General features: G+C 36.9%; 1 protein-coding gene across 3 annotated transcripts in view; it reads right to left on the minus strand.

Annotated features, from left to right (window-relative positions):
* NEBL (nebulette) overlaps window positions 1-14,362 on the minus strand; it is a 388,110-nt gene that overhangs the window by 82,902 nt on the left and 290,846 nt on the right. Inside the window, exons 5-6 of one of the 3 annotated variants that reach the window (XM_054020653.1) lie at window positions 9,408-9,518; window positions 582-683 (exon numbers count right to left, since the gene is read on the minus strand). The exons of the other annotated variants lie outside the window; for them this stretch is intronic. Of the exons in view, the coding sequence (XP_053876628.1) occupies window positions 582-683; window positions 9,408-9,518 (213 nt within the window). The remainder of the gene's footprint in view (window positions 1-581; window positions 684-9,407; window positions 9,519-14,362) is intronic. 3 annotated transcript variants of the gene reach the window in all.

A 14,362-nucleotide genomic window follows, 5' to 3' on the forward strand; every position in this document is an offset into this window, starting at 1 on the left:
CCCTCTGAAAATCAGGCCCCTTTAAGGTGTATCAAATTGGTCAGCTAAAAATTAAGAAACAAAAATCTCTAGTCATCTTTGAAAATCTTGGCTTTACAGTCTTCTGGATAGTTTAATTTTTCTACAATAAAAAAAATTAAACTGTATTACATACTATTACAGTAGCAGCCACAGCATGCTAGGTACTGTCCCAACATGTAGGAAGACACAGGTGGCTAAATATAAATGTAAGGCCCTGTCTACACTGGGCGGGGGGGGGAAATTGATCTAAGACACGCAACTTTAGCTATGAGAATAGCGTAGCTGAAGTCGACGTATCTTAGATTGACTTAGAATCACTTACTTCGCGTCCTCGCGGCGCGGGATTGACGGCCGCCGCTCCCCCATCGACTTTGCTTCTGCCTCTCGCCGAGCTGGAGTTCAGCAGTCGATGGGAGAGCGATCGGGGATTGATTTATTGTGTCTACACTTAGTGTCTAAGTTTGAACATTTTAGCCAGCATTCTTTACACTTTGACAGAAGATGGAATGAATAAAATAGTAAGTTTTAAAACTGACAGAAAGAGTCACTGAAGATCATACATTGCTTATTATCTTTGTTATCTTGCTTGCCATCTTTATGTCTGGCCTGTTCAGCACTTCAGTGTATCTGTGTGTATCCTGCACATCTTTCTTATATGACACCTGTCAAACAAAAGACAGTTGTGTTTAAAAAACAGAGTTAGAAGTTTATAAATCATATCTGAATGACTTATCAACTCAGCTACCAAAAGCAATAAACCTCCAGATAAAATCATGTATTCCACCCCAGTCCTACTTGACAGGGATTATTTATGCAGTGTTGTTGTAGCCATGTTGGTCCCAGGATACTAGAGAGACAAGGTGGGTGAGGTAATATCTTTTATTAGATCAACTTCTGTTGGTGAGAAAGACAAGCTTTTGAGCTTACACGGAGCTCTTCAGAAGAAGCAGCAGCAGCTCTGTGTAAGCTCAAAAGCTTGTCTCTCTCACCAACAGAAGTTGGTACAATAAAAGATATTAACTCACCCACCTTGCCTCTCTAGGGATTATTTAGTAAGACCCACACACAGGTTAACAGGATAAAGAAAAAAATTCAGAAATATACAATATAATGTTAGCATAAAAATGGTTTTGTTTAAAAGACCAGAATAAAGTGCTAGCATCGCAAATAATCAAATGATTTTGTTAAAAGGCACAGCATTTCAGAAAAATTCCAACAGTGAAAGGAATAACTCTTTTCATATGACCAAACCTTGTCCTATACCCCCGTGCTGCACAGAATCCTACAGTCCAGTAGGCCTCTACTGTACTGCACAGGAACTGAAACCCTAATGGGATGAATAACTCTCTCAGTTGCAGCATTGTAGTTGGTATTTTATTAAATGCTCCTCCTGTCATACATGATAACAGGGATCCCTGGGGAGCCACTAAGTTGAGGTGACATCTTCCTTCATGTTTCAGCATGAGATGTTCAGGGCAGAAAATTCTTGACTGAGGAAAAAGCCAGGGATATAATGAATGGGCTAGGAGGGCCTTAGCCTGAAGGCCAAGCATGAGCAGGATACATCCAAAGATTCTCCTTTAAATGAGATAATCAGGGAATGTAGGGAAACCGCACAGACCTCTGAAATATTCCAAAGTCCCAAAACCTAAAGTTATAGTTTTCTTTCCCCTGGACCTTCTCTCTCCCTTGCAGTAGTACACGTGCCAACACAAGCCAATTTTCATGAGTTGTTTTGTTGAATCATTCTGCATGATCAAGAAAACTTCCCTGGATACTTCAAAGCTTCAATCCAATCAAAACCTCATGTTGAAGTTAGAGAGCAGAAAATAAAATCTGGCATTGCATCAATGCATCAGCATCATTTCTGTATTACTGCAGGGTCTTTTAGAATTTCTTCTGTTGCTTAAGACCTTAAAATATATTTCAGTATTATATTTCAGCATCATATGCTCCTTTGAGATTCCCTCAGCTTGAGACTTTAGCTATCACAAACCTATACGTAAAATGCCTATTTTCAAACATCATATTTTAGTCTGTGCATAATTTTAACAAATTCAGCTGGTTGGTCAGTGTTCACTAACTGTGGCTCTCAACCATTACACTTTGTAGAAAGAATGCATAAAAAAGCAAATATATCTATCCGGTTTTTGCAAATAGTTTTAAAGTATCTTTAAGCTAACCAGAAAGTATGGTAAGTTTGCACCCATATAGTGTCAGCCTAGTAGAGAAGCAAAGTAGGCTTCAATCTGCTGGCAGTTTGCCCACAAATAAGATCTTAGCATTTTTAACCCACAAAGAGTGACACGGTACAACCAACAGCTAAACTCAGGTAAAATGCTATTGTAATCATCACCCATCTTTAAAACTAACATTTCTTGTTTGCTACCAGTTTGTCAAAACAACTAAAAAGTATTTTTGTTTTGTTTTTTTAAAGAAAACTAGATGTACATACAAGCACTTGCATTGCAGAACTTTACATGGATTCAAGCTAATTATATGCTGTTCATCCTAATGACCACATGAGGTGAGGTGAACACCACAAAGGCAGCAGGGACAGGTTTTTGAATAGAGCCCTATCATCCATGTAAATTGCAAATTAAAGGCCAGCATATGTGCTCAAAACAGACATTAGGGTTGAAGTGACTGGTAAATTCAAATAAGGGAAAATCAGTGCACCACACACCATGGTGGTGGGAGTGGTGGAACTTGGGCACTTCTTGCACCCAAATGACATGGTCATATACAGCATGAAATAATGGATTATGGCTAGTTTCAGGATGAAGGAGGGGGAAAAAAAATCAGACAGTGACAATCCTGTATATTTCACCATTTCCAATGATATTTGATGTAAGACCTATTGCAATAGCTTCCCTTGAGTGAATTATTATTCTTCCTGCACCTAAACCAGAATACCTATTACTTATGTCTGAGGGAAAGTCATCTAACATTTTACAAATGTCTGCAATATATATTTGCTCCATTCTGCAGCTTGTCATACTCCAGTGAGAATAAAAATGTTATGCAGCAGAACAGTAGTTTGTCAGAGATAGGCCAAAGAAAGAAAAAATATGTTTCCCATTTCCTGAATAACCTCAGTCCCTGGATGCTGACCCTTCTCCACTGGGACAATGGGCTGGCCTCTGTTACACAGCTGCTATTCTGCTCCGTCAAGTGAAATGCTTTTTTTATTTTTATTTTTTATATATAGTGCTATGTTATAACAGTAAAATGAAAACTATCTGCTAGAGAAGAGGAACAGATGCATCAGCAAGTAACACACCACCTGAACGTGCACAATCATGGGTTGGGGTACAGAGCATGGGAAGTGAAAGGAAAAGATCACAAGAGGGAAGAGGAAAGGCAAATAAGGTAGAAAAAAGAAACAAAGAAAAGAGAAACTTGTTACAAAAGAAGAAAAGCAATGGAAAAGAAAACAGAGGAAATACCGACTGTGTAGGAAAGGGGAAGACAGAGGTTCAGCTCTTTGGGGCAGGGACCATCTTTTACTCTGTTCAGTCTCATGTAAAGAGATAGCACCCAGTCAGGATTAGAATCACAATGCAAATATTAAATACAAAGACTGTCAAAGGGGTTACTTAATCTCTTCAGAACAATGTCACAGGTAGCTCAAAAACTACTCTGTCTCTCACTGTGAGTGGCCATGTACCATGTGTCGATCCAAACTTAGTTTTGTATAGAACTCTGCTGCTGAGACTCCTGCAGCTTTTAGCAGCAGTGAGAAGGGTAAGCAGAGAGTTAACAGAAGATTAATGAGGAGTGTGAGGGAGAAAAGAAATAGAGACAAGAGGGAAAAATCAGCATCTATTTCATCTTTGCAGTTATTATGGGTATATTACAATATGTGTCACCAATACACACATACTATTGTTAACTTTATATTGTTTTATTAATTTTAAACTAGCCGATCATTTTAGAAAATTGCTATAAAAAGTGGCTTCATCCACTGAATATTTTTAAAGAAACATGTAGTGAACTGACTGTTAATCTGAATTTAAAAAGTCTTTCTGCCTCTCCAGATTTATCTAAATAGTCTGAATTACTTGCAAAGCACAGAAAATATTCAGCCCTAGCTCATAATTAGTTGATTAATTTTATAGGGCCAGCTCATGTAAATAAGCACAGGTCCACTAAAGTCTAATTAGAAGCACACATTTTACTCTAGCTGAGGATCTGTCTTACATTCCTTACATTCTACATCTTTCAGATGATTTAGCTTTAATTTTGTAACTGGCACTTGCATCATAGTTCCTATTCATTGGGGAATGCAACTTAAACAGGTTGCCATGTAAGATGCAGAGTCGCTGGCTGTCAATCAGCTGATTTATTTTTCATATTACATTGAGAGTTCAGTAAAAGAGGCCTAATGTTAAAGGATTCAGATGCCTTTCTGCAGTTATCTATCATGTCCACCTCCCTAGCCCATGTTCAAAATGGAATTTTAAGAAGTGTGCAAACCGCTATTGCTACCTCTGATATACACATTCGAAAGTATACTTGTGCACACATATGACTTGTGCAGATATGTGCACACATATCTGAGGGCAAGAAAGACTTGTGCACACATATGACTTGTGCAGATATGTGCACACATATCTGAGGGCAGAATTTGACCCTTAGTCTTAAAGTGAACTAATCATTTTGGTACTTTGAAATGGCCCATAACGCCACTCTTTAATGACCCTAATGGCTCTCCATCTGAGCCCCTCGACTCTGTGCTACAGTGCTGTCACTCTGGAGTCCATCTACACAAGGAAAATGACTAGTTGCTGAAAAACATTGTCAACAACAGCTTTGCATGGTCCCCCCTCAAATGGTGTTGAAAACTGGTTCCCTGCTTGTGTAGATGAAACAAAAATATTTCTGGACCATTACAGACTGACACCATCATCCTTTCTGGTAATGGGGCTGAAAACTATTTGGTCCCATTTACACAAGCAGTAAAACCATTTTCAACACCATTTGGGTGGGGGTGGTCCAGGGGAGCTGCTGTTGACAACCACTGTCAACAGAAAGTTAGACAGCTCTGGGTGCTTTTCCTAATATATATGCAGCATAGTATGCCAATAGATCCATAGCTTTAATGCGACCTTCATCAGAGGAAAAACAAGAATCTTGCCACACAGTAATTTCCAAAATGGTGGTGGACAAACGATGGTGTTTAAAAATGCTCTCAATTTTAATTCTGATGCTCGGGTAACAAAGGACATGTAATTTCTATCCTGGAAATTATTTTTGTGGACAGTGTACGCACTTGCATTTTAAAAGATAAAAATACATTCCTATGTGTTAACATACTTTTCTGAAAATTGTGCATTTTAATTGGTCAGTGGGGATGTTAAAAACTCTGACTTCATTTGGACAGCATAAAGCCTGCATACATTCCAGGAGTTTCCCAAATTGGTAACTATCACTTTAAAGACAACATTGCTTAGCGGGATAAGCATGGAACCAGTTGTCAAGAGACCTGGGCTCTAGTCTCAACTCTGCCATCTACTTTGTGTGGCCCTGGGAAAGGCTGTCTCTGATTCCTTATTTGTAAAATGTGTATAATGACACTTCTGTATTTCACAGTGGGATGCTGTAATGATTAATTAACATTTTAAAAACAAACTGAATAGGTAAACCTCTGCATAAGTGCTAAGTATTATTTTGATATACAGACTGTACATTGATAGAGCCCTATAAATGCATTCTGTAGATTAGATCATGGGTGCACAAACTTTTCATAATATTAACTATGTCTTCCTAGATTGTCTGAGGATCACCTCTTCCTTCAGTTGTAACTGCACCTCCACCCACTCATCTTACCAGTTGCATCTTATTGCCCTATGGCAACTACAGTTACCTAACTAGAACAAGGATTTTCTTCTTTTTTGAAAAAGTTAATTGTGTTGTCTTCTTTTGTTCTTCATTTTTTCTCTCCCTCCCATCTGTTTGGTTTTTCTCAACTTGAAACAGGGAGAGTCTGTACCATGTGACCAGCCAGATCTCTACAGACCATCACCAAAAACTACTGTCCAGGGTTTGGAAAATTTTGGATTAGCTAAAAGAACAACACCACCACAGAATCATAATGTATATATAGGATGGACCGGCAGTCTCTCTCCAAATTGCATGGCATTTGTGTGAAGAAGTCAGACTGTTAATGTTCATTTCACACAAATTTGTATGTAACAGAAACACATTTTATAGAGAAATAGTCTGCGTTAAACAAACATACTTTTATTCCAACACTGAACAGAGCTTAGAATAATATTGCAAGCATATTTTCTACAACTAAAAATGTCTGTTATACTTTGGAGAGTGATTTTCTTTGGTAGAAGTACTAAAAAGGTGAAAATGTGTCGCTTTACAGATGATCACATTGTTCAGGAGATTTTACAGAACTTCTCTATTATGCAGCTTCAACCCACACTTGAGCAGGGTGTTAATGTTATTCAAAGTGGTGTGAAGGCCTACAGCACATCACAGTTTCAAATTGTCAGCACAAATGTATTGTAAGTGGAATCCAATCTTCATTTTTAAAGGAAATTGCACATTTCACACAGTTGAGTATAAATGTCAGTCTTATTTTAAAACTGAGTAAATAGTCTTAAACACATCCTAATCCTATTAGATGTAAACCCAGCATGTAAAGGTTGAATTGAGTTGGCAGACCATTGTAAGTAAACATACATTCTACTCCCTTAGGTATACTGTACTGAGTGGTGGATAAAAGAGCTTTGTCTTCCTATTCCTGCAAGAGTTTCCCTCTAACATCATACTCTCCTCAAAGCAACGATTCTACAAACAGCCTAAGTTCCAAGAGACAGATGCTTCATATTTGGCATACTTAATATGTCCATTAACAAACTTCCATATTCAGATTTGAACGTGAAGCCTCATGTGGTTCTTAATTAAACCTTTACTCACAAAATGAGAAATCCCCAAGCAAATATTCAGCATGGTGTCCAAGTAATTACACACAGTAGGTGTGTAACAATAACTGGTGTTACATACCCCATTTTTCACTGGCAATAAAAATATATCTCCACCACATCTTAGCTCTATATTAGCAAATGAGGAAAAAAAAAACAGTGAACAGGATGCAACAAGCTGGTTTATTAGTTTGTTCAGGCTGAATTCCCCCCCCCACACACACACACACCATTTTCCATTATTTTTAATATTCTGTTAAACAGTATCATAACAAAACATCTTTCTCCTCTGTGTTTGTTCTCCTTTATTTAACAAACTTTCTACTGTGCTGTGTTTATAGCGCCAATGGAGACAGCACGACTGCTTTTTATTTACTTCCCCATCTGCACACTGCCCTCATTAATGCTGTTAACAGGAGTATACACAGCTGTGGGAACAAAGGGGGGCTGTTCTGGACTGTGGATTTACAAATTATAATTAAAATTCAAAGAATAGTCAAGTACAGATAATGATAGTTTTTGACCTTAAAGCTCCTCTCCTCTTTTCCCACTCTTGTTTCTTTCCCTAGCCCCAATAAAACCCTCCCACAACCCCAACATTCTTTTCACCATCCTTACTGAGGACTGGAAAGAACCACCATTCCCATGGGCAGAGAGTTTTATGCTGCAAGTTCATTTCCAGAGCCACTGGCATCTTCTCTGAAGCTATGTTCCCTGTTTCATACCTTCTCTTCATCTGACAGCCTGATGATTTCCAAAAGCAAGAGGAGGCACAGATTGGCAGGTTGCAAGGAAGAGGGAAAAGCAGGGCTGGTTAAGAGTTACTCTTGGGAGTTGCAGCTCACGCATATGTCCCAGCAGTAGAAATCCTTCCTCTTCCCAGCATAATGCCCCCCTGAAATCTCCCAACGGCCTCTTAGTTGCTGACCAGCTTTCAAGGTTTTAAACATCTGGGAATTAGCCTAAGGGTTGTGTTACATTTTGAAGCAGACAGTGTTAATTAAGCTATTGTTAAAATGCCAGCACAAATTTATAAAAAAGGCCATTCAAAGTTAAGGCCTTAACTTAATTTTTCCTAAAGTATGTAACAAACATATTCATAGATTCCATGGCCAGAAGGAACCATTGTGATAATCTAATCTGACCTGTATATCACAGGCCATAGAACTTCCCCATAATAATTCCTAGAGCAAATCTTTTAAAAAATCATGACAGCTTTGTTTAAAAAGCAGAAAGGGCATAATATCTCATGCTGACCTGACATGACTCCAGTACCTAGGCACAACAGACCAACTTAGCCTTACTGTTAAATGTCCTTACTTTTTGGTTTATCTCACCTTTTTTTACATTCCCTTAAAGGGACCTAATTATTCTAGCCAAATTTTGCCTAAAATTCAGGTTTGGTATAAATAAAGCTCTTGCAATACCTAAGACCAACAGAATTTTTTCTTTAAATTGTTTTTTGTATTTATGTTTTTTGATCAAAATAAATATTTCTCTAGCATTTGCAACAAAAATGCAGCATCAAACTAGTGTATGAGAACATGAAACTGAAACCAAGTTTACCCAGTCAAAAACTTAAAGAAGATGATAATGCTATTTTATTATCTAAGCTCAGAGAAATGTAAGAAGCTAACAAAGCATCCATAAAATATATTCGATTTTTAAACAACTCTTCCATAAATGTATTTGTAAAACAGCAATGGAAACTTATTTTTGAAAAAATTATGGGATAAATTCTACTCCTCAGTGACTCCAATGCAGTCCACTGAAAAACCAATAATTTTACAATCATAGAATCATAGAATATCAGGGTTGGATATCTATTACACTATTGCAAAACTTCACCCACATGTCCATATTCTGCAAATATGCTCAAGAATTGTTCAATTGAACTCTTTAGGATTTCTCCTGTGAATAAGCTTACGCATGTGCATAAGTGTTCACAGGATCAGGAAAAAAATATCCTTTTTCTACCCACTCTAAAAACAACAAAACTTTCACAGAGGTGTATGAAAATTGACGCTTAAAGACATTGAAGCCATTCGGTGTTTTGCATAAATAAAGAGTTATACGCTGTTTTAAAGTATAAAATATACAAATATAAATTCAGGGAACTTTTCTTTAAAACAAATTTAAAAACTAATGGCATAATAGAGAACTCCTCCTCTATCCTCTAGCATAAAAATAGGTACTTAAAAATCCTTTGATGCTTAACCTACACACATGCACACACACAGAGAGGTTATGCTCCTAGTGATTTTTAAATACTATTTTTACTTTACATATTTTATGTAAAAATATGTATTTATATATAGAGATGGTTTTTGAAAGCTAAATAAAACCCCAGGGAACACTGAAATATAACATGAACATTTTATATATAATAAATAGACTCGACCACTATTGAAACAATGTAATAAATTAAGAGAAGAGAGTACTTACATTACTCTGGTGTTTATTGACTTCCATAGCATGCTTAACATCTGGGGGCTCCATCATATGTGCATAATCTGATGTCCCTTTTTCAGTATCATGTTTCTGTTTGTAGAGTACCTTAACAAGCAATATAGATAAAGACAGATATAATAGCAGGTATCATTTTAAAAGGATAATACTTAAATTGACTAATCACTATTTTGAAGGAAAATGACACTAGCTTGAATTTATGAACTAGTTTGCTTAATTTTGTAGTAGAAATTAAGCCAAACAAGCAATCCTACAGCTTTCATAGTACTGCATGTGTATATGTACATACACAGCCACCAAACATGTGAAAAGCTTACATTATACTTACCACTGACGTAAGCTTTTATGCTTACATTTAGAAAATGTACCAGGTTTTGATGCCTGAAGAGGAAACAAGCATCAAAGAGATGTGTTTTCACTCTCTGGAGCAAACACTAAAATAATCCATGAGAAAACAACAAATACTAAAACAATAAGGTTGAAAGTTGATCAGGAGAAGGATGTTTTGAAACTAAAATCCTCAATACAAAGAAGATAATACCCTAAAATGCTTGAGAAAATAGCACCTGAAAACATTGCCCTGGACTATTTAAATATATGCTATTGGAAATCTGTGGAAATATCCTATCTTGGCTATTTGCAAGGCACCAGGATTCTGTAGAAGAGCCACAGATCAAGCACCCAAGGGGATATAAAGTACCCACACTGGCTATATAGTGTAACAAGAAGATCCACAGATCAAAGATAAATGTGAAAAGTAGCTTTTTTGTACTACTACTACTACTACATTAATGCAAATCCAAAACATGGAAAACATGAAATGTGCTATATTTCTGTAGGATGTAAAACCAAAGATGGCTTTGTCCTCAGAAAACAACAACAACAAAAAACAGATAAAATTTATAGCAAAACGAAAATGTGAGCCAGTATCTTGTTATATTATCTATTACATTTTGCGGCCGCAAAGCACGTAGCACATAACAAGACTATAGTAGCATTCTACTTTGTAATCTGCTACCAAAAGGTATCAAATATGCTATACAGAAATATTTTCTCTCTAACCCTCCCTCACAGGGAGTCGCTTTCATGATGTTTCCAACTCTAGCAAGTATGAAAAATAAGTCCCAAGATTGCTTCCAAAATAGGATCATTCACTTTGTACCATCCACTTTCCTGGTTCAACATTTAATTTTTTATACTGAAATGTTGGCTGTAGCTCCAAAGCTACCAATGTGAGGAACTGTATGTTAATTGCACTAAAGTATCCAGTCATTTTTGTGAAAACAAAGCTTTTTCAGTAGCTCAGTAGAAGTGTATTTGGCTTGCAACTTGACAGCTGTGTTCTTTATAATCTCCTTTCTCAGTGCTCTCCATTTAACTTAATTATGTAATAATGTAATATTTTATTTTGCAAGGTGTAGAATCACAGAATTATTTTTCATTGGAACAAATCAAAAGTTCATCTAATGTAATCTACCCACTTGGAGTGCAAAGAGATCATATATCCATAAACTATTTCCCATAATAAGGATAATCAAGTTTGGAAGATTTCTAGAAATGGCAATTTCTTAGAAACATGTTATTTTATCTACAGTAAGTTATCTTGTGATTATAAATTTCTTCCTATTTCATAGGAATTTTCCATACTGTGGCATATTAGTTTATTTTTAAACATTAGTATATAGCACAATAAATGTGCTGTACATAAGAACATAAGAATGGCCTTACTGGGTCAGACAGACTCACTGTCTGCCAACAGTGGCCAATGCCAGGTGCCCCAGAGGGAGTGAACCTAACAGGTAATGATCAAGTGATCTCTCTCCTGCCATCCATCTCTACCCTCTGACAAACAGAGGCTAGGGACACCATTCCTTTACCCATCCTGGCTAATAGCCATTAATGGACTTGACCTCCATGAATTTATCTAGTTCTATTTTAAACTCTGTTATAGTCCTAGCCTTCACAACCTCCTCAGGCAAGGAGTTCCACAGGTTGACTGTGCGCTATGTGAAGAACTTCCTTTTATTTGTTTTAAACCTGCTAACTATTAATTTCATTTGGTGGCCCCTCGTTCTTATATCATGGGAACAAGTAAATCACTTCCTTATTCACTTTCTCCACACCAGTCAAGATTTTATATACCTCTATCATATCCCCCCTTAGTCTCCTCTTTTCCAAGCTGAAAAGTCCTAACCTCTTTACTCTCTCCTCATATGGGACCCGTTCCAAAACCCTAATCATTTTAGTTGCCCTTCTCTGAACCTTTTCTAATGCCAGTATATCTTTTTTGAGTTGAGAAGACCACATCTGTATGCAGTATTCAAGATGTGGGCGTATCATGGATTTATATAAGGGCAATAAGATATTCTCCGTCTTATTCTCTATCCCTTTTTTAATGATTCTTAACATCCTGTTTGCTTTTTTGACTGCCGCTGCACACTGCGTGGACGTCTTCAGAGAACTATCCACAGAAAGATTAAAGATTACAGGTCCTTCAAATAGCCTTAACTCTGCCCCATGCAATAACAATACATTATGATGAATGCATTTTAGTGTTTGTGCCAGAGATTAAACTGATTTGTATGGATAAAATAAGTCTTAACTCTCTCTCCTCCCCCACCATGGTGTCAATATAGGACAGAGTCAAGATTGTTTTGGTACCTTGACTATGCATTTCCATACTTAATATATTTAGTTTTCTTCAAGTTTAACCTTAACTCAGAATTTCCTGAGTTAGTAATGCTTGTTTTTGCATAATTACAACATTTTAAAATAATGTTTACCTTTACATTTATCATTAAGTTACTGATATGAACCCTCAACCTTAACTCCAATTTAATCTAGTATTATTGTTTTTGTTTTGTTGTTGTTGTGTTTTCTGTTTTTGATCTAGGAATATATATATAAAATGTGGATGCAGTAGTAGAGAAAATGGCATGTAATAGGTACATGAAATAACTATGTTACCAGATATGCTTTTGAATACAGAATTATAACTAATAGCCAGCTGGGCTATTAATATTTGCTGCTTTTGAAGCAGAGAGAAAATTATGGACACAACATACTTCACCATAACAAAAGCATTAAGAATTATATGTAACAGTTTAACATTGTGTAATATGGGTACCAATCATAAAATTAAAGGGTAACTTTTACAAACTTGGATGCCAGTATTGGTCTCAATAAATTACATTATAATGGTGCAGTAAAGCTAAAGAAACCATTTACAGTACATCTTAAAGTAACAGGAGGGCTCTGTTATTAGAAATAAATTAAGTCAATGATCTATGACTCTCCTGGAAGTCGAACATGGAACTTCAGATTCACTTGATTCATCATCATCATCATCAAAAACAAGCAGAAAATATTGTTAAACATACATATATATTAACTGCTTCAGCTGCTGTAACAACTGCTCAAAAGAAGAAAATTAAACTGTCTGATGACATGCTCTAATCTTCAATTTGCTTTGGGTCCTTTTTTCCCAGATACGGAATAACCAGAGCAATTTTTTCTCATGGTAGAAACAAAGTGATGGAATGTGTACAATCTTTTATGATGTTCCTTATATCATTTCCTTCCTCTAGCCATTTGAAATGCTTGATCTTTGTGTGTAATACCTTCTTAAAATAATGTTGGGGGGGGGCTCAGAATTGTTTTTCAGAGTTGAAAAAGACAAGGCACAAAACTAGAGTTTGTTGGGAATTTTCCAGTGGAAAATGCCATTTTTGTAAAATCAAAATTTTCTGTGGGAAAACTCCATTTTGCTAGAAAATGTCTATTTTTCCAATGGGAAAGTAAAAATGATGGCTCCCTGGTTGCTCACCTGGAAGGCTCATCTCAATTCCACTTTCTGCCTGCAGGGAGAAAGTACAATTAATAAGAACCTTCTAGATGGACAGCCAACAAGCCAAAACATTCTGTTTCATCTCCCCCCAAATGAAATTTTTTTGGAAATCCCTTCCCATGAAAATTTCACATTTTTTACTTTTTGTTCCAATTCAGGAAGGAAAAGTTTTCAAAAATTCTAAAATTTTGCAAGAATGGATTTCCATTCTCCAGACACTGAAAAACAAAGAGTAAAAAGGGTTGTTATAAAAGCTAACAAAGCTGGTCACATTTGTGCCTCCACTGTACATCACACAGGGAAGCAAAAGTATAAATACAACCAAAACTGAACAGCAAGCACAGGAAGCATAGCAGAACATATAATCATGCCCTCTCTTGAGTATGGTAGAACCCCCTCCATATGAATATTATGTGGCTGCAACTCTACAGGGTGAAATCTGGACTTCAGTTGAGCCAGGCTTTCTTGCACAGAGTTCAGGGGAAGGTGACTGTAGGTGCGGAGTGGCCTCTCTAGGTGCCACTGTCCTGTCCGAAACCAAGGAATTTTCCATGCAACTTCCCCAAGTAGTCTCTGGCCCACTCAAAACGCTGGACGAATGTTCCTAATTATCACTGTCAGCATTTAAATTGTGTAAAATTTATAATCAACCCCCTGTCATGGTCCAACAATCATCTCCTTCAGAAAGGGAGCATGGCTTTTCCACATTGTTTGTAATAGTCCTTCCACAAGACAAATGGTAGCACAACAGCCAGTGAACCCTCCCTCCCATTCCCCATCTTAGATTGTTCCTTGAAGAAAATGACAACCTACTAAACTATAACCCCACTGATGGAGGAGCAGCAAATATCCTACCATCACTGAACTGAAGCTTAAAATCTTTGCATTTGCTTCCTAGATATCACAGTGATAGACACAATATAGATTAGATTTGGATACTGTAAAGAAGATTTTCCAGGAAAGAATCCCTCAGGAGTTCCTTCAAAGCAATTTTAAATTCAGCTCTGTAGAAAAGTAACCACCCACCTTCTCTTCCCCTTTTGGGATAATGTCTTGAAAACTCTGAGTTGAAACTTTTTGTAAG

This window comes from Malaclemys terrapin, chromosome 2 (genome assembly GCF_027887155.1).
Source record: "Malaclemys terrapin pileata isolate rMalTer1 chromosome 2, rMalTer1.hap1, whole genome shotgun sequence".
NCBI classification, from domain to species: Eukaryota; Metazoa; Chordata; order Testudines; family Emydidae; genus Malaclemys; species Malaclemys terrapin.